Consider the following 26,211-nt stretch of genomic DNA (forward strand, 5'->3'; position numbering starts at 1 on the left):
TGGCTGGTCAAATCATTCTCAGAAACTGATCTTACATGTGATTTATTCAGCATGGCCATTTGTGAAGGAAGAATTTACCTCCTAATTTAAGAGCTCCCAATATAGACAAAGGGAGATATCTCTACTAGTATGTGTATGCATGTAACAAGATCATTATAATGAGCTTTAAACGTGCAAAAGTTCCCAAATAATAATATTTAAGTTTGCAGTGTGGTATTATGTCAGTTAGTGTATATTTAATATTTGTCGTATTGTATCATATTTGTTATTTTTTTGAACTGCTGCTTATTTATCTTTGCAGACACTGGGAGGAAATATTGCAGCAGGATGTTCCAACTTTGACTTTGTCCCACTTCTTAGTGCAGTAGGTGCAGTTGTTGTCACAGTTTCTAGTAAGTAGTTTGGATGCATGCATGTTTAACATTTTCTTTAGAATTCATTCACATGCATATTAGAGATGTTAGTGCCATGTTTTTGCATGAAATCTCTGTGAGAATCATTTTGTTTCCTAAGAATTAAAATCTGAGAAATACGGAAATACTATTAGTACTTTATATATATTACCTTTATGTATCTATTACTATTATATATGACCGCTCAGGTGGCCTAGTAGTTAGAGCATCTGCCTTGGATGCGGGAGGTCGTGGGTTTGATCCCCGGCCAAGTCATACCAAAGACTTAACAAAAACGGTACTAACAGCTACCTCGCTTGGCGCTCAGCATTAAGAGGTTAGTGTTAGGACTGGTCGGCCTGGTGTCAGGATAATGTGACTGGGTGGGGCATCAGTGCTAGACATCACTATATCCTGTCACATTGCAGACATCGTAGCGATATGACTGATTTTTTTTTTTAAAGCTACGTTAAAAATCCAAATCACACACACACTATTATATATATATATATATATATATATATATATATATATATATATATATATATATATATATATATATTACTGCTCTATGTATATGTTGCTGCTTTGTGTACATTACCTCCTTTATGTAGATATTCTTCTTTACAATTCCAGCCCTCACATGCTTGCTTTTCGCAACAAACGTTCTGAAAGTTATCTGCCTACACCACTATTTATGCTTTGTGCATATTACCTGTTTTATATATATTACCTATCTTGTGTTCATTAACGGCTTTATGTATCTATTATTGTATGATATATATTACCTGACTTGTTTATATTATCTGCCTTACCTGTATTACCTGCTTTATGTATATCAGGGGTATGAACCTATGTCACACATGCCACAAGGTGGCACATCATGAGGTTTTGTGTAGCACATGAAAGGCACCAAAAATCTTGATTTTAACAGTGTTACTCTCTTAGTGGTGGCATGCGCTAATTCATATTGTAATTAATACAGAAAAAAGTGTCACACTATGTAAAATAGGTTGCCAACCCCTGATGTATATATTACTGCTTTGTGTGTATTACCTGCATTATGTATATATTACTTCATTATGAATGTACTGCTACTTTATATATAGTACCTGCATATATATATATATATATATATATATATATATATATATATATATATATATATATATATTACCTGCATTATGTAATTAATTACTACTTTAGGTAAATATTGCTATTTTATGTATATAAGCTACATTATGTATGTATTACTACTCTATATGTATTACCTGTGTTATGTATATACTACTGCTTTATTATCTGCTACCTGCCATACACGTGTTTTCTTGCCAAAAAAAAAGAGTAATAGCCTGGTTTAAAGAAAAACAACCAAACAAAATTTACAAAAATGACCAAGTTCCTTAGATCACTGGCATAACCTGCTCTAACACTGTACTGTATAATGCTATAGAAGAGTCGATGATCTTTGGCTAGTGAAGACGAGGCTAGATGTTCTGGTGCAGTGAAGTTAGCTAATGAAACAAAACTAAGAGCTACCTAATTTTGAATGCTTTGTTGATGAAATCTGCTGATATGGAGACAGAAATTAGGTAAATTGGATTTATAAGGATTAAATGGTTGGGTATTTATTGAGGTATAAATTGTTACCTCATCGCTTCCTAAAGTTAACATAAAGTCCTTTCGGCTTCAATTACATTGTATGTGAATAAGTAAAATCTACACATTGATAACTACCCAGCCATGGCCATTCAATCTAATAATACATTTTAGAATGATTTTCTCTGCAAATCTGCCTGAACACATGTGACAACAAAGTTTGATTTGTAAAGTCATATCATGACCATCATTTCTCATGCTTACCAAAAACACCAATACACCATCTAGTCCAGCTGTTATTAAAAATTGAAACAAAGTTAACTAATGCACAGGATACTACTAGTTCAAGCCAAATAACTAGAAATTATCCTGACATGGGTGTCTTCAACTCGGGGCACCTGCCATATTACTACTATACTTACGTTCTAGACCAGATAATGTCAGGTGAGTGACACAAGGCCCATTTGAGTCTTTTGTTGCTTGTATGCAGGTGAGCATTATTGTTTTCTGACCAAAATATTTATTGTTTTTACAGGTGATTGCAGAGAGGAAAAAAAGTATTTTCTGAATAAACACAGAGTATATGCAGATAGTGAAATCATCCATTCCATTGTTATTCCTTACAGCACTAAGGTATGACATTATTAAATGATATCATCAATTCCATTCTTATCCCTTACAGCACTAAGGTATGACATTATTAAATGATATCATCCATTCCATTCTTATTCCCTACAGCACTAAGGTATGACATTATTAAATGATAGCAGATCATTGGTATGGATGTAGCTGTAAAAAGTCAACAAATTTTCCTGATTTTCATGAATCAGATCTCTCAACTACAGTGCTTACTGTCGATGGCATAGATGCACACCAAGTATCATATCTGTTTGGATTTATTTTTAGTTCTACTATAATGCTTAATTTGAATGACAAGTCTAACTTTGGTGTTTTGAGTTTTACTACAAAGCAAAATTTTGATGATGTTTATTCACATCAGGTATGTAACTGGGGTTTTTGAGTTGTACAACATTAAGTTTTGATGATGTTTATTCACATCAGGTATGTAATTGGGGTTTTTGAGTTGTACAACATTAAGTTTTGATGATGTTTATTCACATCAGGTATCTAATTGGGGTTTTTGAGTTGTACAACATTAAGTTTTGATGATGTTTATTCACATCAGGTATGTAATTGGGGTTTTTGAGTTGTACAACATTAAGTTCTGATGATGTTTATTCACATCAGGTATGTAATTGGGGTTTTTGAGTTGTACAACATTAAGTTTTGATGATGTTTATTCACATCAGGTATGTAATTGGAGTTTTTGAGTTGTACAACATTAAGTTTTGATGATGTTTATTCACATCAGGTATGTAATTGGGGTTTTTGAGTTGTACAACATTAAGTTTTGATGATGTTTATTCACATCAGGTATGTAATTGGGGTTTTTGAGTTGTACAACATTAAGTTTTGATGTTTATTCACATCAGGTATGTAATTGGGGTTTTTGAGTTGTACAACATTAAGTTTTGATGATGTTTATTCACATCAGGTATGTAATTGGAGTTTTTGAGTTGTACAACATTAAGTTTTGATGATGTTTATTCACATCAGGTATGTAATTGGGGTTTTTGAGTTGTACAACATTAAGTTTTGATGATGTTTATTCACATCAGGTATGTAATTGGGGTTTTTGAGTTGTACAACATTAAGTTTTGATGTTTATTCACATCAGGTATGTAATTGGGGTTTTTGAGTTGTACAACATTAAGTTTTGATGATGTTTATTCACATCAGGTATGTAATTGGGGTTTTTGAGTTGTACAACATTAAGTTTTGATGATGTTTATTCACATCAGGTATGTAACTGGGGTTTTTGAGTTGTACAACATTATGTTTTGATGATGTTTATTCACATCAGGTATGTAATTGGGGTTTTTGAGTTGTACAACATTAAGTTTTGATGATGTTTATTCACATCAGGTATGTAATTGGGGTTTTTGAGTTGTACAACATTAAGTTTTGATGATGTTTATTCACATCAGGTATCTGATTGGTGGGTTGAGTTCTACAATGCTAAATTTTAATGATATAGATAGAAATGCATGTCAAGTATCTAATTTGGGGGTTTTGAGTTTGAGCTTGAGAGTTTTGCCTACAACATTTTGATAATACAGGACCAGTTCCTTTGTTGCCTGTGCAAGCAGAAAGATCATTTTACCATAATTCTCTGACGAGACACACTGGTCCACAGAACTCAGATAATTAATCAATTTTACAATAATATTTGTGATTTTTTTTATAGAATGACTACTTGTTATTTGCTAAACATGCTGACAGAAGGACCTTCTCTCTGGCGATTGCCAATGCAGGCATGTTTGCTGAGTTTGAAGAGGGAGGCAAGATTGTAAAGTCACTTAAACTTTGTTTTGGAGGAGTAGGTGGCACACCACTTTCTTTGGACACCTCTGCTGTCAAAGGAATGTAAGTCTCATATTTACCTGTATATAATGCAAAATCAGATATAGAGGTGTCAACAAATCCAAAATGTGGAGGAATTATAACAAATTTTTTGTGAAGATTCTGCATTCTCAATTATATTGATGATATTCTGGTAAATAATGCCCAAATTACAGAAGTAAACAAGTCCAACTTTCTCAAAACCAATGATAATTTGATCCAATCTTTCACACTTTGTGAGCTGCTATTATCCATTCAGTATTGGCTTTATGAATGAGGTTGCAAGGTTCACTAATACAGTGCACTGATCATCACCAGTAACATCTTCCTTTTCCATGATGTTTAGCATACTAGTTGTGTAAGTGTGATTTTAGTTCTTCTTTCTACTCTTTATTTAATGTCAAGTCTAGTGGTTGAAGTTGGTCTGTATATCAGGCAGGCACAAACAAAGGAGTGTCTTTCAGTTTAGTTAGTTTCTTCACACTTTGGTGGCATCAGTTTACACTGATGTTGAGCACTCTAAGACAAAAACACGATGTGAGTGATTGATCTTGACAGGTGTTTTATTTGTGCTCATAAAAGTGATAGTATTGTTATAGTGTTGTTGGCTGCATCAGCTTCCATTGATGTTGATGAAAAGATGGTGTAAGTATTGTACTTGGCAGGACTTCGATTTGTGCTCATACATGTGGTAGTATTGTTTTAAATATTCAGGTAACTTAATGTTTACTTCAGCATTGTTTTATTGTTATGTATTCATTAATTTAGATATTTGTAGAGACTTAAACAATAAAATTAAATACCTAAGTATCCAAGAAAATTTCTTTTTTTTAAAAAATTACAAAACCACGAAAATTGAGCCCCATAAAAATAAATGACACCTCAGGATATGGTATGTTTCGTATATATGGTATCATTACATTATTATTATTAATCTCACAGTATTATTTCTAAATAAAATACTTACCAGTACTGACCTTTGTTGCCATATTTACACTAAGTTAATATATTTTCCCCATTAGAATGCTTTTATTCAAGGTTATAAATTTTCACAAATTTCTGATCATCTAAATGTTTAATGCCAAGGCTCATCTACAGTTAATACTGTTAAAATAGGTTTTTCTAGTCTGATTCCCCCATTAAATTTACAAAATCTTAATGCTCCAGATAGTTTTTTTTCTGATTCTAAACATGCTTTCCAATTGAATATGTTAATACTCTTTGAACATTCAATTTACAGGGCCTGGAATGAGGTACTGCTCAATAAAGTTCTGGACTCCATTTCTAGAGATCTACTTCCTGTCACTGAACAGAAACAAAATGGATACAAGCTTTCCCTTGCCTCTGCATTTTTCTTCAAGTTTTACATGAAAGTGTTTTCCCAGGTATCAGACAACCCAAAGTCTATGGATGACCTCAAAGATCTGCCCATGGGACCCTGTGAAGGGGTGCAGGTATACCAGGAGGCTCCCAAAGGGCAAGCACTGGATGACCCAGTCTGGAAACCAGTTCCCAATATTCACTCTGAAAGCATTGTCACAGGGGAGGCAGTGTTTCTGGATGACACAAGTAGATATGAGAGTAAGTTTGGTCAAACAACATTTACCAATGTTAGCGTAATTATTGCATGTTTGAAATCTATTTGACCATTGATGACCACAAATATTGGCCAGTTAAGCTGCGCAATATTCATACCCAAAATATCATACCTTGCAGACAATCACTATATGAGCAACCGATGCACCAAGTTTGGTGAATATTTTCACCCAGCAGTACAGGAGGAAACATAGTTATGGACAGACAGACGAAGAGTGTCGCAGTATCCCCTATTGAAGCATGGGGAAAATGGGTAATATTAAGTACCTTGGATAGATGAGCTGTTGATATCAGGTGGTTCTTGAAATAGAGGAAATTCAGTAACTTATGCAGATGGAGGTAAAAGCATGGGAATAACAAGTAACCTAGGCGTATCATAGTGCTGTAAATTTTGCGTTAGATTTGATGTAAAATGGCATGGTTGAGACTTCTTGGTTTTTTTTATATAGGAAAAAAAAACATTTTTAATCAACTTCATTAAGTGCTATAATAGACCTATGAAAGAAAATAGTAAAGTTAATGAAAAGCATACTTGACCATTAAAAGTCTTTAGTGACTTATGAATTGGCCAGACAGGCTTTATCCATGATCATACACCCCCTGATTGGATTAACTTTTAGAAATAATAATACCTCTCAATCCCAGCCTCACCCTTCCCTCAAACGATGTAAATTGAATGCTCCCATATATATATCAAGGAGAGATGGCTGAAGTCAAACTTGACATGCCACAATGTCCCATCCACTAAGATCATGAGAACCATCATACTTTCAACAACAGTTGCATCTAGCCAGCTTAAGTATGAAGCCAAGATCTGGTTACTCTCAGCAGGCAGTTAAGAGGAGGTCATTCATTTTCTCTCCTAAGTTGATATGTTAAGAGAGATGACGATGCAAGATGTGACCTGTGCATGTAGGCACTACCTTGGAACATGACATGTCCAGTCAAACCTTGGTGTTTTGGCTTCAGCTTGATGATGTACACAGCATACTCTGGAGTCTGTCAGGATCAGATGCACCTCATGAAAATTTCAGCCCATGAGATTCAAGCAATTTCTGCAAGCTTCATGTTCAAACACAACATTTCAGTTTGGGACATCATTGAAACCATTGACTGGCATGAATAATCGATCTTCTCCAGCTTTTATCTCCAACAGTTATCTTAGGAGAAAAGGGAATTTTCCTTGGTAGGTTCAGTGCCTGCATCCCAGATGACCACCAGACCAAGTCAGTCACAGCACACCCTCTTCACAGATGTTGATATATTTCTTTTGCTGGATTTACTCAGATATTTTTGTACTGTAGGAAAACGTCATTCATTTTTTATTACCTGTATATTGTGGTTGTGTTGCATTCACATTAAGGTAGAAGTTTATCTTTCAATTTGAAATAGGAATTCAGCCAAATCCCCCATGAAGGATAACCATGATAGAGGTTGGATAGTCATGCATTTCCTTTCTGTTACCTGTTCTCTTAATGTTAATGAGAATGTAGAAAGTATTCAATGGAGAAAATAAATTTTATAGTAAAATGTTTCTCCAATAATACTTGTCTGATCACATTACTATAAACTCCAACACCTCCAAACAAATACAAGTATCCTTGTTGATAAAGTGTTGATAAATTGCTCAGGCTTAACTGTGAAATATTTGTTATATGTGGTAGTGGGACGGGATCGTAATTAGTGTGAGTTTCTTCCCTTTATCTATATGGTATGTAAATGGAAATGATAGAATGTTTATCTTCCTGGCCCTGGAGGGAAGGATTAGAGAGGTAACAGAGTTCATTTTCCAGCAGTTAGTTTTCTTGGATAAACATGATGTACTCTATAATTGACTTTCTGTTGCAGAAACCAGTGTGATCTTAATAATTGTGCCACGTTACAAATTTAACTGAGCACTGCATACCCTTTTCTTTGTGTAAATTGATAAGAGGAGTCTATCTCCTTCAACTTGGCTAAATTTTGATGAATTTTTAAATACTCATTCAACTATTTTATGGACAATAAGTGATATAATACTTTTCCCGTACTTTTTGGTCTCATGACTCTTACTTGGGGATAGATATTCTTCAACTTTTAAATGTTTGGTAGTGATTTTTACTCACTCTTTTCCCAGTGGCCTAGTGGTTAGAGCGTCAGCCTCAGATGTGGGAGGTTATGGGTTTGATCCCTGGCCGAGTCATACCAAAGACTTACAAAAATGGTACTAACAGCTGCCTCGCTTGGTACTCAGCATTAAGAGGTTAGTGTTAGGACTGGTCAGCCTGGTGTCAGGATAATGTGACTGGGTGAGACATCATGCTACATGTCTTCGGCATGATGCCCCAGTGCTAGACATCACTATAAACTGCCACACTGCAGATATTGTAGCGATATAACAGAAAAATTGTTAAAGCTACGTTAAAAATCCAAATAACACACACACACATACTCACTCTTTTCATTTTGTTTTATAAAAATTAGAATTTTTTAAAATCTTAAATATTTGAACAATCTCAGAAATGATCATATGTACATATTTTCAAAGACAGGTTGTTGATATCAGGTGGCCCTTGAAACAGTGGAAACAAGAAGGTGTAGAAAATCACCAATCTTAGATCACAGTCTCATAATGATGGCTTTTGCATTCAACCTGGAACTGCAGAGGTGCAGATCAAGTACCTTGCACTGTATTTTCAATAATGAGTAGAATCGAGTGACTATTCTAATTTATTTTAGAAGCAAATTTTTCATACACATTATAAAACACACAGATTTCTTAACCTTTCTGAACTTTTATTTCATGAAATTTGTAAATCCAAGTTGATTTGAAACAAATATTCCACAATATTTTCCATAAAACTATAAAGAACAAATTTAAATTAGAAAAACAAAAATAAAAAACCAACAGAGTAAATCTAGTACAAACAAACAATAAAGAATATTATCTTCCCCACCAGACTACTGACTTTGGTAACTTTTCAGATGAGCTATTTCTTGCATGTGTGCGCTCTTCACGTGCCCATGCCCGAATATTAGATGTGGATGTAAGTGAGGCACTTAAAGTTCCTGGAGTCCACAGCTACATTGATCATAAAGACATCCCAGGAATCAATCTGTTTGGTTCTGGTGCAGTTGATGAAGAGATATTTGCATCAAAGGAGGTAAAATAATAATTTTAGAATGTATGTAAATGTAACCAACTGCTGGTCTGCCCTGCACTTTACCCACCCCAATAATGAAATAATAAGCTTACAGTCAACAATAATAGAGTTGTCTCTGCTGTTAAAAAGAAAATTTCACAACAGACTTTTGCTAAGTAGAGTGTAGTTGAGGGCAAATAGTTGGAAAGGCAGTTTGTTCTATTTTGTATGGTACATGCAATATTTTCAATAACTTTTGTAACTTTTTAATAGTTAGTCATTCAGATATTGAAATTATGATAAGTAAAACTTAAAAAATGTAATCCATGCAGCGTACACTATCATATCATTTTGTTTCAGAGTAAGTCCAAAAAATAGCAACTTTTTCATGTTTGAAATTTCCTTATCGTTCTTCACACAACCCAGATTTTCATGCTTGGAATTTCCTTATTGTTCTTTACACCATGGTTTGAATGACTATCAGAGACTTGGGGGCCACTATCATTGTGAAACTTTACTTAACCCCTGGTAATTACACATCCTGGGTCCTACACAAGGTCTTGACTGTGATATATTACACAATTTCAGTTGACGTTCAAGGCACTGAAATGAAGAACTGCATGTGCTTGTATAAGTGGATAAGAATAAGGTCAGATTCGCCTCGTCAAATTGCTATACACTAAAAAAAAATTTCCAGTATTATCTGCTATTGTTTTATTCATATCACTACAAAACTGATGATCTTGGAGGAAAGTGTTTCTTCAGGTTATTTTATCTTTACCATAATTAACACATTCCATATTGCTATAATTTGCAACATCTGTACATATTAATCTTCTCATCCTGAAAGTCTTTTCTGTAGATTGGGCATAAAGCTGATTAATTTATGTCTACTGTGAAGTTATCATTTCGATAAAAACAAATTAAATTTGAGGAAGATGGCTGTTAGCAATCGCTGTATATTTGTCAATTAGCTATTACCATGTGTACTTGCTTATAAATCGAGTCTAAAAGCGTACAACATAGATCCTGATCTGTCTTAGCATAATATACTGGCAGATCAGAGTCTGTCTTGTTTGCTGTACTGATTACTCCTAATAAACTGAAAAGACCCAGATTTACAGGCACATTATGCATCCTCAGTTCTGGGTCTGTGCAGTTTGCGTTTGAACTTGTCTTATAAGCAAGTTTCCACTGTAATATTTTTGTAATAGTTTTGCAAGAATTCATACATTTACTTTTGTGAATTGTATAATACACCCCAGGATAGCATACAATGTTTGTAACCCTAAGTGAAGCATATATTGCAATAAACATTGTTATATTGAGTAACATTTAAGATAAATCTATTCATGGGGGCTACAAGTGGTTCTCCGCATAGGTCAAGGGCCCAGGTGGCTCTCTGTGTAGCTTGGGCCCACTGATAGCTGAGTAGTCTAAGCCATTTGCCTTTACAACCACTCACACATCTCATCTCTGACTGTACGAGTTCAGGTCACAGCTTGAGCAATGTAGGTATGTGAGAAAGCTACCAGAAGCTTTCTGTGGGTTATTGGTTTTGTATTATTTACACCATAGGGTGTGGCTTTTATAATCAGTTATCCTGCCCCTGCACTGGAGGAAAAGTTGATGAGGTTTTTTCCCAATGATATTTCTTAGTGAGAAAAATTTACTGTCATGTGCATCAGTGTGGGGGGCCCCAAGTGGCCAAGTGGTCTGAAGCGCTCACCATTCCAGATCACTGTCATCTCACCTCTGTGTGGGTTTGTGTCTCAGGATTGGCTAACTTGGATATGTTTGAAAGCTTGTCATTAGCTTCCTGTGGATCAAGTTTTTTTCCAGGGTTCTCCACCAGTTACACTGGCCACCATGCATAGCCTATCTTGTGCTGAAAAATCATGTTAAACCATACAACAACGACAACAATAGCATCACTGTGGGATAAGGAAATGCCATGCTTAGGATCAGAATTTGTTGGCAGGAACACTGAGGTACATTGTTTCTGCCTTCAGATTCTGACTGTCTCATGGAATTTTCCAGTCCGACACTCTAGTGGGATTTTCCTGTCCAACACTCTAGTGGGATTTTCCTGTCCTACACTCTAGTGGGATTTTCCTGTCCCACACTCAAGTGGGATTTTCCTATCTCAGATGACAAAATAGTCTCATTAGTATGTCGTCTGTTTTTCTCAGTACAGGTGTAGTTCTGGGATTTTGATTTACAGAAAAAGTTTGAATTTAAAAAGGGGTTATTCATTTTTGCTTAAAATGTCAAATGTTATTAGTTTTTCATTAAAAAGTAAACTTTCAAACTGGGAATGGAGTGGAAGTTTTGACATCCCCCTAACCTCATCTGAATCCACCACTGTGACTGCCATATTTATATGATGCAGTGATAGCAAGAAACAAGTGAATTTTTTTTAATGTTATCTTTTAGCCGGACAGTTATCCCTTTCCTGTGCATCAGTCTTTTGGTTTAACAATCCTGATTTCCACATAATTTATCCATTAATTCAGTAATTTGACATCATTTTTGAGTTTACTTCATGTGCAATAATAATTTTCTTTAAAGTGGAAAATTTGCTGTGGACACAGAATGGGTATTGGGTAAACTTTATTTTTGCATGCAGTGGATGATGTGATTGGTTGTCATGGCAACAGAATCCAGCCTTGACAAAAATACATATTTTTAGTACTATGTTATATTAAGCTTTCTACTTTCTTGCCCAATCAGCCATGCTTTAATTTTTTCAGTTTATTATTGAGAAAAGTAAGATTTTCTGTTGATTTGGTTTGGATTGTCCCAGTTCCACCAAATATAGGCAAAACTGGTTTTTGGTTTCAGTGAAGTGTTAAGATTGAACACTTAAAATCAACAAAGATTTGGCTGTATATTCTCTGCTTATATTTTTATAGGATGTACTCACATGGTCATAAACATTTCAAATATAAAACCAAAATTTGGTCTAACGTTAAATTTGTTGAATTTATACCAAATAGCTTGGCTGCTATGGTAATTGTTGTTATTGTTGGGTTTAACGCCATTTTTCAGCACGATAGGCTATGCATGGCAGCCAGTATTAATGGTGGAGGAAGAACCCAGGAAAACCCCAGGAAGAACCACCGACCCACGAGATGCTACTGGCAAGCTTTCTCACATACCCACATTGGCCAAATCCTAGACTCAAACCCCCGCAGACAGTGGTGAGATGGCAGTGATCCATAACAGAGAGCGCTTTAGGCCACTCGGGACCCCCGATTGCTATGGTAAAAACAAAATTTAGTGATAATATTACGATCTTAAAAATTATTTTATACCAAATCTCCAAAACAGCAATGCCAGTGTTCAAGCTCAGAAAGCTTAAATGAAAACTGAAGAATGACAAACAAGTCATAAAAACTATGAAGTAAAAGTAATATGATCATTTTTATGCATATTTATTGTCATAAATACGAATTTATGTACTTGGGTACTGCATTATTTTGATCCAGACACAAGGAATATACCATGATGAACCAAGCTGTTGTATCCTAAGATAAGAATTTTATCAAGAAAAACTGAGAAGATCATCTTTTAATTGTGTTACAAGATTTTCCTGTTGATGCAAACTTTAGATAACTGGGAATTACTGTATATATCATGAATTTATTTTTTCATCATGGAACCAAGCAGAATTTATGATGAATGCCTGAAGTTTACATACAAATAAACAAACTTAAATTTATTGAACAATCCTCAAAGTTCAAGCGTGTTCCTCTTTCAAATCTATTGTTTATTCATAAAAACTCTACAAAATAAAATTGCTCCTCACCCAACTCACTTTAAGTATGCCATTCCATTAGATCATTCTGTTTTATTCGCAGTATTTGAAAAGCTGCTGTCTTGTAACAAAATTTGTTATGTATATAACATTTAAATGCATATGTACTCAAGGTGTCAGATAGCACTTCAAACCAAGGTTTAAAATCGTATGCTATGGACAAGCTATTGGAGGCATATTATCTTTTATTTGTACACTAGGTGTCATGCTATGGACAAGCTATTGGAGGTATATTGTCTTTTATTTCTACACCAGGTGACATGCTATGGACAAGCTGTTGGAAGTATATTGTCTTTTATTTCTAAACCAGGTGACATGCTATGGACAAGCTATTGGAGGTATATTGTCTTTTATTTGTACACTAGGTGTCATGCTATGGACAAGCTGTTGGAGGTATATTGTCTTTTATTTCTACACCAGGTGACATGCTATGGACAAGCTATTGGAGGTATATTGTCTTTTATTTCTACACCAGGTGACATGCTATGGACAAGCTATTGGAGGTATATTGGCTGAGACAAGGGAAGCAGCAAGAAAAGCAGCTAGTCTTGTTAAAGTGAATTATGAAGACCTAGATGCTATTCTTACAATGCAGGTATATTTTCCTTGCTTTGTACAACATTTGCAAAGTAAATTTGACCTTTGCTTAGTTTCTTTTTACCTTTTATTCACCTGCCATAAGGAGGTGAATATCTGTCTGTCTACTCCATTTTTTTCTGCACAATAATTTTTTCACATTACGAAACTGTGCCAATGGCATGAATTTGGGTAAGGAAATGGCTTATTGATGTCAGGTTCAAATGTCAGTCAAGGTCACTGCAGTGAAAGGTCAAGGTCATGTGACTGAATTTTCATGCATTAGTTGTGCATCAAAGACCTGGACCAGACTCTCACAAAAATTGGCACAGATGTTACCTGTCTTTGTTATGTATGTGGAATAGATGTATTTTTAGAATTACAAACTTGTTTCTGTGGAGATTATACTGTTGGGAATAGGTTATGATATCATGGTCTTGTGGAAGTTTAAGAAATAGAAAAGACTAATGCTACATCCATTTACTGTCAGTATGACAGTGATGGATCAAGAGATAAAAGGAAAACAAATTATGGCAATTATTTTTTGAAGAATTATGAAAGTACTGTGCATTCAAGTGCAGAAATGCCATCTGGGTGACTTTTCTATTATATAAACCACATCATGAAAATAAGTACATCAGGTTCTAATATTTAATCAGTAATATCAACAGTAACTCTTTAAAAATAAATTGCAATTCTTTAAAATGGTACTTTGGGACTCTGCCCTAGTGTAACATTGTCTCTTAACACATCAAATAATATAGTTTTGTGATGTTTTGTTTGATATTTGCTGCTCTTATCTGTTCTTCATAAATCTTTTAGGCAAAGGTTTAATGAAGGTGTGCTTTTGCAGTTGTTTTCTTCAATATTCCTCTATCTTACTGTCAATTGAATGTACCCTGATTTTTCCCAAATTGTAGACTAAATGGTATATCTAAATCATTGCCCTTTTTTCATAGTTTTAATTGATTTATGATTATCATGAACTGAGATTCATATATTTTGGAAGCATTTTCATCAGTGTAATGCATTATTTGAACTGTAAAAAAAAAGCAGCATGTGTGTTAAACCAAAAGAAGCGTGAACTTTAGAATGGAGGAGAATTGTTTCAACATACAAAACAACTATCTAAATATTTTAGTACAAACTGTAGTAAAGATCATTTAGTTGTGATCGGCACTGAGTGATGGTCAAAAAGGTTAGAAAAAAAGAGTAGAATTCTGGATTAATTGTCGAGGGGATGAAAGTATGAATTCTACTGGCAGTATAACCTGGATTGTAGTCATGTGTATTTTTTATTTTTTAAATTTCTTTTTTTGAATGTAATTTTCTTTTTTTAGGAAAACATTGCACAAGATCAGTGAGATTGACAGATTCATTTGCATCTATCTATGTACCGATCTACCTGAGCTTAATTGAATTTTGATATTATACTGTGTAACCTCAACTGAAGTCCTCTGCAATAAATGGTTTGGATTTTAAAAAACTTGATATTTAACATTTAAAAAATCTTTTGTTGTAAAACATTGTGTGGGACAATTAAGATAGATTCTGTCTCATTGATCATCTGTCAATAAGGGTGTAACAGTATACTGATTTACCAGTAAATTGAAATACAAAATGCCCGAAACAGTATATCGCGATACGAGTATAGTAATACTGGTATACCATTTTTTTCTTCACCAATATCAGCCTGTCTGGAACTAGCTTTGAGCACACCAATGTCTTTTATTAGGCTTAATATAGTTACCAAAATGACCGCTTCTGTGTATGAGCTAGTGAAGAACCCAAGGGCAAAGAGTTCTGTTTGGAAATTTTTTTCACTGAGAAGTGAGTTTAGCACTAATGCAGTTGACCAAACTGTCGCTGTGTGTAATATGTGCAAACCTTAAATCAAGCACGCAGGCGGTACAAAAAACCTCTTGACTCATTTACAGCCTCACGATCCATCAGTACTTTACATAATGTCTAATGCAACAGCCGAAGGTTCCATTGAAAGTGTACGTATTGTTTCAGATCGACAACCAAAGATTGCAGATATGCTAGGTGCACAGACTAAATACAAATCTTCATCACCAAGGTACACAGCTATCACTTGTTTCATTGCTAGTTTCATCATTCACGATTTGCAGCCATACAGTGTTGTATCGAACAAGGGATTTTTAAGCATGGCATCGGTGCTTGATCCACGATATGTTGTGCCATCTAGACAGGTCTTCTTTGAGAAAATTATCCCAGATATGTATTTACAAGTCTAGGAATATGAAGTTGCATTAACAACTGACAGTTGGACTTCCATAGCAACAGAATCACACGTTACAGTAACTACATGTTTTATTTCTCTTGATTGGAAACTTCAGAGTTATGTGCTACAAACACGGGCTCTACCTGAGAGTCACACAGGTGCAAATATTGCTGCAGTTATGTTGTAAGCTGTTAATGAATGGAGAATTCCATCCAATCCTCCACTGGTAACTGACAATGCTTCAAACATGGCAGCATCATAATCAGTATGTAACCCACATTTTGGTTGCTATACACACACTTTAAATTTAACTGCCCAGAAAGGCCTGAAAATCAATGATATTAGCAGACTTCTTGGCAGAATTAGAAGAATTGTCAGCTTTTTTCACCGCAGTGCAGTTGCTACAGGAATACTCAGAGACAAAAGTGAGCTCCTAAACTTACCAAAACACAAACTAATTTAAGATGTTTGTACCCGATGGAACTCAGCAGCTGACATGATTGAAAAGTTTCTGGAACTACAACCAGCTATATATGCTGCCCTAACCAGCAAAGAGGTGTGCAGTGTGAACAAAGATGTAAATACCTTGTCAGAAACTGACATTAGCAATGCTGAAGAAGTATTGACATGTTTGAAACCACTACGGACAATCATAATATTTTTGTGCACAGAAGAAACTCACACCATATCCATCATTCTTCCACTGCAGAATCAACTGTTGACTTCACTTATAGCACCATCCAGTCATGATTCAACATTGGTGAAATACATGAAAGCAACTATTGTGAATGATTTTTTGACCAGATATGAAGGAAACCAGGATTTCCTCCAGATAGTAACTGCTTTGGACCCCAGGTTCAAAAACCTCCCTTTTCTGACTAATTTGAAGTCTTCAACCACTTGGCTCTGGCTGCATCCACTTCTTACGTAACAGAATCAGCCAAGAAAATTTAAACAGGTATCTTGCCAACAGGATTCAGCTACCGATGTTCCACCTCTTCCTGCTTTACCAGCCTTGTCAGCTGACGATATCGGCACAACTACATCTCACCAAGTGAAAAGAATAAAGACAGATGAAGATGCTTCTGACTCATCCACATTAGATTAGTTGACCCTGTTTCTGTCTTATCTACATCTGCTGATGATTGCATTGCTCTAACAGATGAAAGTTCTTTTTCTCCAAAGATAACTAATGCTGGTCTTGTTTCCATTTTTGGAGACGTATATGTTGTGAAAGTGGAGAAAAATACTAAGACTGTTCTTGAAAAAGTAACTGAAGAAATTGATAGCTACAAGGATCAGGAGTCCATTCTTCTTGCCCATAACCCATTACAATGGTGGTAAGATCATCAACATCAGTTTTCCTGTGTTATCCAGTTATGCAAGAGAGTTGCTCTGCATACCAGCAACATCTGTCCCTTCTGATGGAGTCTTCAGTACTGCAGGAGATATTGTTTCAAGCCAAAGGGCAGCAATCACTGCAGAGAAAGTTGATATGCTACTATTTCTGAAGAAGAACATGACTCTACTTTAATGTCCCCTATGTAAACACAATGTATTCTGGACTTTGATGGATCCACTTAAGAGGGCTAGGACACATAAACAAGTTTCTCTAGAAAAATGTTAATTTGCTAATCCTATGTTGCAAACACAGTTAAATAAGCTGACATCTTCCAGTTTTGTCCAGTTGTGACAGACTGTTTTATCTAGTCACATTAAATATTTTGTGTTCTTTCTTTTATTGGAGAAATTTATAGTTTGACAGTGTTGCCAAGTTATAGATGAAAACAAGGGGTTTACATCTGTGATCAAATTATATTATTAGTTTAATTTTGATAGTCACAAAAATACTGTTTCTAGTCAGCCAAATTAGGTTCTTCTGTGATTTTATTTCTGCTGCCTGTTAAGTAATTAGTCTCTCAGGTTCAAACCCAAAGGTTTGGAATCACTGATATTTTTAATTTACTATATTATTCATTCTTCTAATCAAAGTAGGATATTTATCAATGTGATAATTTGTGATTATGTGTTGTTTTTCTTGTGTTTATCCCTTGTCATGATTGTATTGCAAGAAATGAATCTTCAGATCATTTTGATTTGAAGACTTTCTAATCAAGCAAAATAATTCTATAATTCTTTTCCAGTATTTTTGTTTCTTGCTTGTAGAAGTTTTCACATGTTGATAAATTTATTGATTTCTAAACAAGTGATGTGATTATTACAGTTACTGTGTGTTTTGATGGAATTAAAAGCAAGACGGTTTCATTTTCTTCTTCATGTTTTATTAAGTGCAAGGAAATTGCTCATTATTTCAGCACAAAGTTTGCAAAATCAACATTTCAGTCATAAATGCTATCAATGACCAATACGTATTGATACTTATCACAATACAGACATGCCATATTGCAATACATTTTTTCCTGGCAATACTCACTCTTATCTATCAATCCATCTATCAATCACTGCTCAGTATTAGGTAGCAATATTTACAAAACTGTGCAATACTTTACATTATGGTACATGCACTATACTAAACCATTATTATAATAATACGTTGTTTTCCATTGCAGGAAGCCATTTCTGCAAACTCTATGTTTTGTGAGCCTTTGGAGCATTCCTGTGGTGATGTAGAGCATGCATTTGCTGAATCAGACTTCATAATTGATGGAGAAATTGAGACTGGTTTACAGGAACATTTCTACATGGAAACCCAGTCAACCCATGTTAACCCTAGGTTAGAAAATGAGGAGTTTGACGTATATGTGCCTACACAGGACATGACAGGAACACAGGTATAACTTATACGATTTCTTTTGTTCCATTTTAATTATATTGACTGGGATATTAAGTATTTCTGCTTGCACAAAAATAGTAATTGACACATGTCCATCCATATGGTTGCATGGAGATGCGTATTATGCATTTTGTTTTGTAAATGAATTTTCTGAAAAATTACCCTGTTTTTGTCATTGTAATTTTTTGTCTTGCCAGCAAAGTAACTCAAGATCTTGGTATCACTTTTTTGGCATCTGTCAACAGCCACATGTAGGCATCAACAATACATGTTTGCATTTAGCATAATTAATATGAAACCATTGCATAGACAGACATGAAACTTATTGGGCATATTCATCATGAGGAGAACTGCTCCTGTGACCTAAGTGGTTAGAGCATCCACCTCGGATGTGGAGGTGGTGGGTTTGAACCCTGGCCAAGTCATACCAAAGACTTATAAAAATGGTACTAACAGCTCCATTGCTTGGTGCTCAGCATTAAGAGGTTAATGTTAGGACTGGTCGGCCTGGTGTCAGGATAATGTGACTGGGTGGGACTTCATGCTACATGCCTGAGACATAATTCCCCAGTGCTAGACATCACTAAAAACTGCCACACTGCAGACATCATAGCGATATGACTGAAAAATTGTCAAAGCTATGTTAAAAATGCAAATCACACACACACACACACATACATCTTGAGGAGTAATACTCACCATCAGCAGATAAAGGTTGCAGTGATGGGTTTGCATTTACAGTCATTCAACTTAACGGTTGACCCACTTTTCATGCTCCTGTGACTATGTTAAATTTTCAGATTTTGTAAAAGTTCCATGACACTATTGTTTATATAAGAATGAAATTTAGTGAGTGCAGTTACCTTGCTGGGTACCACTCACCATGTGCAGAAGCATGTCACAATGATCTACTATTCAGGCCCCAATGATTATGTCAATTAGGCATTAATTTAGTTTTTGACAAGTAGGTCACAGTGAATTACGTTTCATGCTGAGGCTACTGACTATACTGGGTGTTCACAATATGCTCCATTGGAGCGGTGAGACAAACCATTCTGTAGGTTTCTTGTTTCATGTGACTTTCACACCAAGAGTTGTTTATTGTTATGATTTTATGTATTGTCTATAAAACATTTGACCAAAATATTGTATACTAGTCAAGGTATATATGTTATTGGCAATGTCTTCTCCATGAAGATGCAGCATGTCTGAGTTGTATGAATTTACTAGGCTTTTCATTGAAGCTCTTGAGAATGCTCTTTTGCACTCTATTTAAGCATCACTGGGATTTTGAGTGAGGTTAAGCCCATGTGTTTGAATGAGCTGTTGATGAGTAAAATGAAGCAGTGAGATTTAAGATCATTCTGAGTAACAGATGAGAAGGTCTTTGTAGAATTAAATGGTTTGCACAAAAGAGTATGGACTTGCATTGGCCATTTCAGTATATACTAACTGTGGATGGTATTGAGGAGGTATGAGCTTACATCAGCCAATTTAGTACATGCTGTGGATGGTATTGAGGAATAGTGGGCTTGCGTCAGCCAATTCAGTACATACCAACTATGGATAGTATTGAAGAACTGTGGGCGTGCATCAGCCAATTCAGTACATACCAACTGTGGATGGTATTGAGGAATTGTGGGCTTGCATCAGTCAATTCAGTACATACCAAATGTGGATGGTATTGAAGAATTGTGGGCTTGCATCAGCCAATTCAGTACATACCAAATGTGGATGGTATTGAGGAATTGTGGGCTTGTGTCAGCCAGTTCAGTACATACCAAATGTGGATAGTATTGAGGAATTGTGGGCTTGCGTCAGCCAATTCAGTACATACCAAATGTGGATGGTATTGAGGAATTGTGGGCTTGCATCAACAAATTCAGTACATACCAAATGTGGATGGTATTGAAGAATTGTGGGCTTACATCAGCAAATTCAGTACATACCAAATGTGGATGGTATTGAGGAATTGTGGGCTTGGGTCAGCCAATTCAGTACATACCAAATGTGGATGGTATTGAAGAATTGTGGGCTTGCATCAGCCAATTCAGTACACACCAACTGTGGATGGTATTGAGGAATTGTGGGCTTGCGTCAGCCAATTCAGTACCTACTAACTGTGGATGGTATTGAGGAATTGTGGGCTTACGTCAGCCAATTCAGTACATACCAAATGTGGATGGTATTGAAGAATTGTGGGCTTACGTCAGCCAATTCAGTACATACCAAATGTGGATGGTATTGAGGAATTGTGGGCTTGCATCAGCCAATTCAGTACATACCAACTGTGGATGGTATTGAGGAATTGTGGGCTTGCATCAGCCAATTCAGTACCTACTAACTGTGGATGGTATTGAGGAATTGTGGGCTTGCATCAGCCAATTCAGTACATACCAAATGTGGATGGTATTGAAGAATTGTGGGCTTGCGTCAGCCAATTCAGTACATACCAAATGTGGATGGTATTGAAGAATTGTGGGCTTGCATCAGCCAATTCAGTACATACCAACTGTGGATGGTACTGAGGAATTGTGGGCTTGCGTCAGCCAATTCAGTACATACCAACTGTGGATGGTATTGAAGAATTGTGGGCTTGCGTCAGCCAATTCAGTACATACCAATTGTTGATGGTATTGAGGAATTGTGGGCTTGCGTCAGCCAATTCAGTACCTACTAACTGTGGATGGTATTGAGGAATTGTGGGCTTACGTCAGCCAATTCAGTACATACCAAATGTGGATGGTATTGAAGAATTGTGGGCTTACGTCAGCCAATTCAGTACATACCAAATGTGGATGGTATTGAGGAATTGTGGGCTTGCATCAGCCAATTCAGTACATACCAACTGTGGATGGTATTGAGGAATTGTGGGCTTGCATCAGCCAATTCAGTACCTACTAACTGTGGATGGTATTGAGGAATTGTGGGCTTGCATCAGCCAATTCAGTACATACCAAATGTGGATGGTATTGAAGAATTGTGGGCTTGCGTCAGCCAATTCAGTACATACCAAATGTGGATGGTATTGAAGAATTGTGGGCTTGCATCAGCCAATTCAGTACATACCAACTGTGGATGGTACTGAGGAATTGTGGGCTTGCGTCAGCCAATTCAGTACATACCAACTGTGGATGGTATTGAAGAATTGTGGGCTTGCGTCAGCCAATTCAGTACATACCAATTGTTGATGGTATTGAGGAATTGTGGGCTTGCATCAGGCAATTCAGTACCTAATAACTGTGGATGGTATTGAGGAATTGTGGGCTTGTGTCAGCCAATTCGGTACATACCAAATGTGGATGGTATTGAAGAATTGTGGGCTTGCGTCAGCCAATTCAGTACATACCAAATGTGGATGGTATTGAAGAATTGTGGGCTTGCATCAGCCAATTCAGTACATACCAACTGTGGATGGTATTGAGGAATTGTGGGCTTGCGTCAGCCAATTCAGTACATACCAAATGTGGATGGTATTGAGGAATTGTGGGCTTGCGTCAGCCAATTCAGTACATACCAAATGTGGATAGTATTGAAGAATCGTGGGCTTGTGTCAGCCAATTCAGTACATACCAACTGTGGATAGTATTGAAGAATTGTGGGCTTGTGTCAGCCAATTCAGTACATACCAACTGTGGATGGTACTGAGGAATTGTGGGCTTGCGTCAGCCAATTCAGTACATACCAACTGTGGATGGTATTGAAGAATTGTGGGCTTGCGTCAGCCAATTCAGTACATACCAATTGTTGATGGTATTGAGGAATTGTGGGCTTGCATCAGGCAATTCAGTACCTAATAACTGTGGATGGTATTGAGGAATTGTGGGCTTGTGTCAGCCAATTCGGTACATACCAAATGTGGATGGTATTGAAGAATTGTGGGCTTGCGTCAGCCAATTCAGTACATACCAAATGTGGATGGTATTGAAGAATTGTGGGCTTGCATCAGCCAATTCAGTACATACCAACTGTGGATGGTATTGAGGAATTGTGGGCTTGCGTCAGCCAATTCAGTACATACCAAATGTGGATGGTATTGAGGAATTGTGGGCTTGCGTCAGCCAATTCAGTACATACCAAATGTGGATAGTATTGAAGAATTGTGGGCTTGTGTCAGCCAATTCAGTACATACCAAATGTGGATGGTATTGAGGAATTGTGGGCTTGTGTCAGCCAATTCAGTACATACCAAATGTGGATAGTATTGAAGAATTGTGGGCTTGTGTCAGCCAATTCAGTACATACCAAATGTGGATGGTATTGAAGAATTGTGGGCTTGTGTCAGCCAATTCAGTACATACCAAATGTGGATGGTATTGAGGAATTGTGGGCTTGCGTCAGCCAATTCAGTACATACCAACTGTGGATGGTATTGAAGAATTGTGGGCTTGCATCAGCCAATTCAGTACATACCAACTGTGGATGGTATTGAAGAATTGTGGGCTTGCGTCAGCCAATTCAGTACCTACTAACTGTGGATAGTATTGAAGAATTGTGGGCTTGCGCCAGCCAATTCAGTACATACCAAATGTGGATGGTATTGAAGAATTGTGGGCTTGCGTCAGCCAATTCAGTACATACCAACTGTGGATATTATTGAAAAATTGTGGGCTTGCGTCAGCCAATTCAGTACATACCAAATGTGGATGGTATTGAAGAATTGTGGGCTTGCATCAGCCAATTCAGTACATACCAAATGTGGATGGTATTGAAGAATTGTGGGCTTGCATCAGCCAATTCAGTACATACCAACTGTGGATGGTATTGAGGAATTGTGGGCTTGCATCAGCCAATTCAGTACCTACTAACTGTGGATAGTATTGAAGAATTGTGGGCTTGCACCAGCCAATTCAGTACACACCAACTGTGGATGGTATTGAAGAATTGTGGGCTTGCGTCAGCCAATTCAGTACCTACTAACTGTGGATAGTATTGAAGAATTGTGGGCTTGCACCAGCCAATTCAGTACATACCAAATGTGGATATTATTGAAGAATTGTGGGCTTGCACCAGCCAATTCAGTACCTACTAACTGTGGATAGTATTGAAGAATTGTGGGCTTGCGTCAGCCAATTCAGTACATACCAAATGTGGATATTATTGAAGAATTGTGGGCTGGGTCAGCCAATTCAGTACATACCAACTGTGGATATTATTGAAAAATTGTGGGCTTGCGTCAGCCAATTCAGTACATACCAACTGTGGATGGTATTGAAGAATTGTGGGCTTGCGTCAGCCAATTCAGTACATACCAAATGTGGATAGTATTGAAGAATTGTGGGCTTGCGTCAGCCAATTCAGTACACACCAACTGTGGATGGTATTGAAGAATTGTGGGCTTGCGTCAGCCAATTCAGTACATACCAAATGTGGATAGTATTGAAGAATTGTGGGCTTGCGTCAGCCAATTCAGTACATACCAACTGTGGATAGTATTGAAGAATTGTGGGCTTGCGTCAGCCAATTCAGTACATACCAAATGTGGATAGTATTGAAGAATTGTGGGCTTGCGTCAGCCAATTCAGTACATACCAAATGTGGATAGTATTGAAGAATTGTGGGCTGGGTCAGCCAATTCAGTACATACCAATTGTGGATGGTATTGAGGAATTGTGGGCTTGCGTCAGCCAATTCAGTATATACCAAATGTGGATGGTATTGAGGAATTGTGGGCTCAGATGATGGAGGATCAGTTATGGAAGATTTATTTCCATGTTTGTGTTGGGTATTTGATATATGAAGAGTATTTATTATATGAGGAGTATTTGATATATGAGGGGTAATTGATATATGAGGAGTATTTGATATATGAGGAGTATTTGATATATGAGGAGTATTTGAAAAAGTTCTGAATATTTTGTTGTAACTTTTTTGTTTCTTCAGCCTGTCAGTAGATATAATTCCAATTGACAGACAAATGTAAATTTAATGCCAGTTGATGGACTAAAGCAAATTTAAGCCAGTTGATAGACACAAGTAACTTTAATGCCATTTGATAGACAGGAGAAAATTTAATGCCCGTTGATAGACAAAAGTGTCTTTAAAGCCATCTGATAGACAAGAGTAAAATTACTGCGAGTTGAAAGACAAAAGTAACTTTAATACCAGTTGATAAACAAAGTAAATTTAACACGTGACCATTTGTTAGACAAAGTAAATTTAATGCTGTTTAATAGACAAAAATAACTATATGCCATTTGATAGACAAACATAAATTTAATGCCAGTTGCTAGACAATAGTAACTTTAATGCCATTTGATAACAAAAAGTTAATTTAATGCCAAATGAAGGACAAAAATAGTTTTATTACATAATCTCCAACTGCACATATAGTATGTCAGACTCCATCAGAGATTTGTGTGTGACAAGGCATAATTTTATGATGGTGACCTAAAAATGTCAGGAATAGAGATCAGTTTTAGTAATAGGCAAAGAGATCATTTCTAATACTTGGCAAAGAGATCAATTCTAATACTAGGCAAAGAGATCAGTTCTAATACTAGGCAAAGAGATCAATTCTAATGCTTGGCAAAGAGATCGATTTAGTACTTGGCAAAGAGATCAGTTCTAATACTAGGCATAGAGGTCAATTTTAGTACTAGGCAAAGAGATCAGTTCTAATACTTGGCATAGAGGTCAATTTTAGTACTAGGCAAAGAGTTCAGTTCTAATACTTGGCAAAGAGATCAATTCTAATACTTGGCAAAGAGATCAATTCTAATACTAGGCAAAGAGATCAGTTCTAATACTAGGCAAAGAGATCAATTCTAATGCTTGGCAAAGAGATCGATTTAGTACTTGGCAAAGAGATAAGTTCTAATACTAAGCATAGAGGTCAATTTTAGTACTAGGCAAAGAGATCAGTTCTAATACTTGGCATAGAGATCAATTTTAGTACTAGGCAAAGAGATCAGTTCTAATGCTTGGCAAAGAGATCAATTCTAATACTTGGCAAAGAGATCGATTTTAGTACTTGGCAAAAAGATCAGTTCTAATACTAGGCATAGAGGTCAATTTTAGTATTAGGCAAAGAGATAAGTTCTTATACTTGGCATAGAGGTCAATTTTAGTACTTGGCAAAGAGATCAGTTCTAATACTTGGCAAAGAGATCAATTCTAATACTAGGGGAAGAGATCAGTTCAGATACTTGGCAAAGAGATCAATTTTAGTACTAGGCAAGAGATCAGTTCTAATACTTGGCAAAGAGATCAGTTTTAATACTAGGCAAAGAGATCAATTCTAATACTTGGCAAAGAGATCAATTCTAATATTAGGCAAAGAGATCAATTCTAATACTAGGCATAGAGGTCAATTTTAGTACTAGGCAAAGAGATCAACTCTAATACTAGGCAAAGAGATCAATTCTAATACTAGGCAAAGATCAGGAATCTTCAAAATTTGCAACATTTTCCGTGTTCTTCAAAAATGATGGTCTTTCCATGTGTTTCAATTTTAGGACACTGGAAAGAGATTTTGCATGGATCTAATGAATCTAATTATAATATGTTACAGGCTGCACTATCCCAGATTTTGAACATCGAAAGAAATCGCATCAAAGTTCACACCAAGCGATGTGGTATGTATGGCTGCTTTTGATTAATTA

At 36.2% G+C, this 26,211-nt stretch overlaps 1 protein-coding gene across 1 annotated transcript in view; it reads left to right on the forward strand.

The window, feature by feature from the left end:
• The window catches only part of LOC149791589 (xanthine dehydrogenase/oxidase-like), a 123,789-nt gene that overhangs the window by 36,310 nt on the left and 61,268 nt on the right, over positions 1–26,211 (forward strand). Inside the window, exons 12-19 of the mRNA XM_089970142.1 lie at positions 302–392; positions 2,527–2,624; positions 4,300–4,478; positions 5,695–6,035; positions 9,015–9,193; positions 13,468–13,587; positions 18,384–18,605; positions 26,121–26,184. Of these exons, the coding sequence (XP_089826268.1) occupies positions 302–392; positions 2,527–2,624; positions 4,300–4,478; positions 5,695–6,035; positions 9,015–9,193; positions 13,468–13,587; positions 18,384–18,605; positions 26,121–26,184 (1,294 nt within the window). The remainder of the gene's footprint in view (positions 1–301; positions 393–2,526; positions 2,625–4,299; positions 4,479–5,694; positions 6,036–9,014; positions 9,194–13,467; positions 13,588–18,383; positions 18,606–26,120; positions 26,185–26,211) is intronic.

This window comes from Sinohyriopsis cumingii, chromosome 9, assembly GCF_028554795.1.
Source record: "Sinohyriopsis cumingii isolate HCF-2022 chromosome 9, ASM2855479v2, whole genome shotgun sequence".
Classification (NCBI taxonomy): Eukaryota; Metazoa; Mollusca; class Bivalvia; order Unionida; family Unionidae; genus Sinohyriopsis; species Sinohyriopsis cumingii.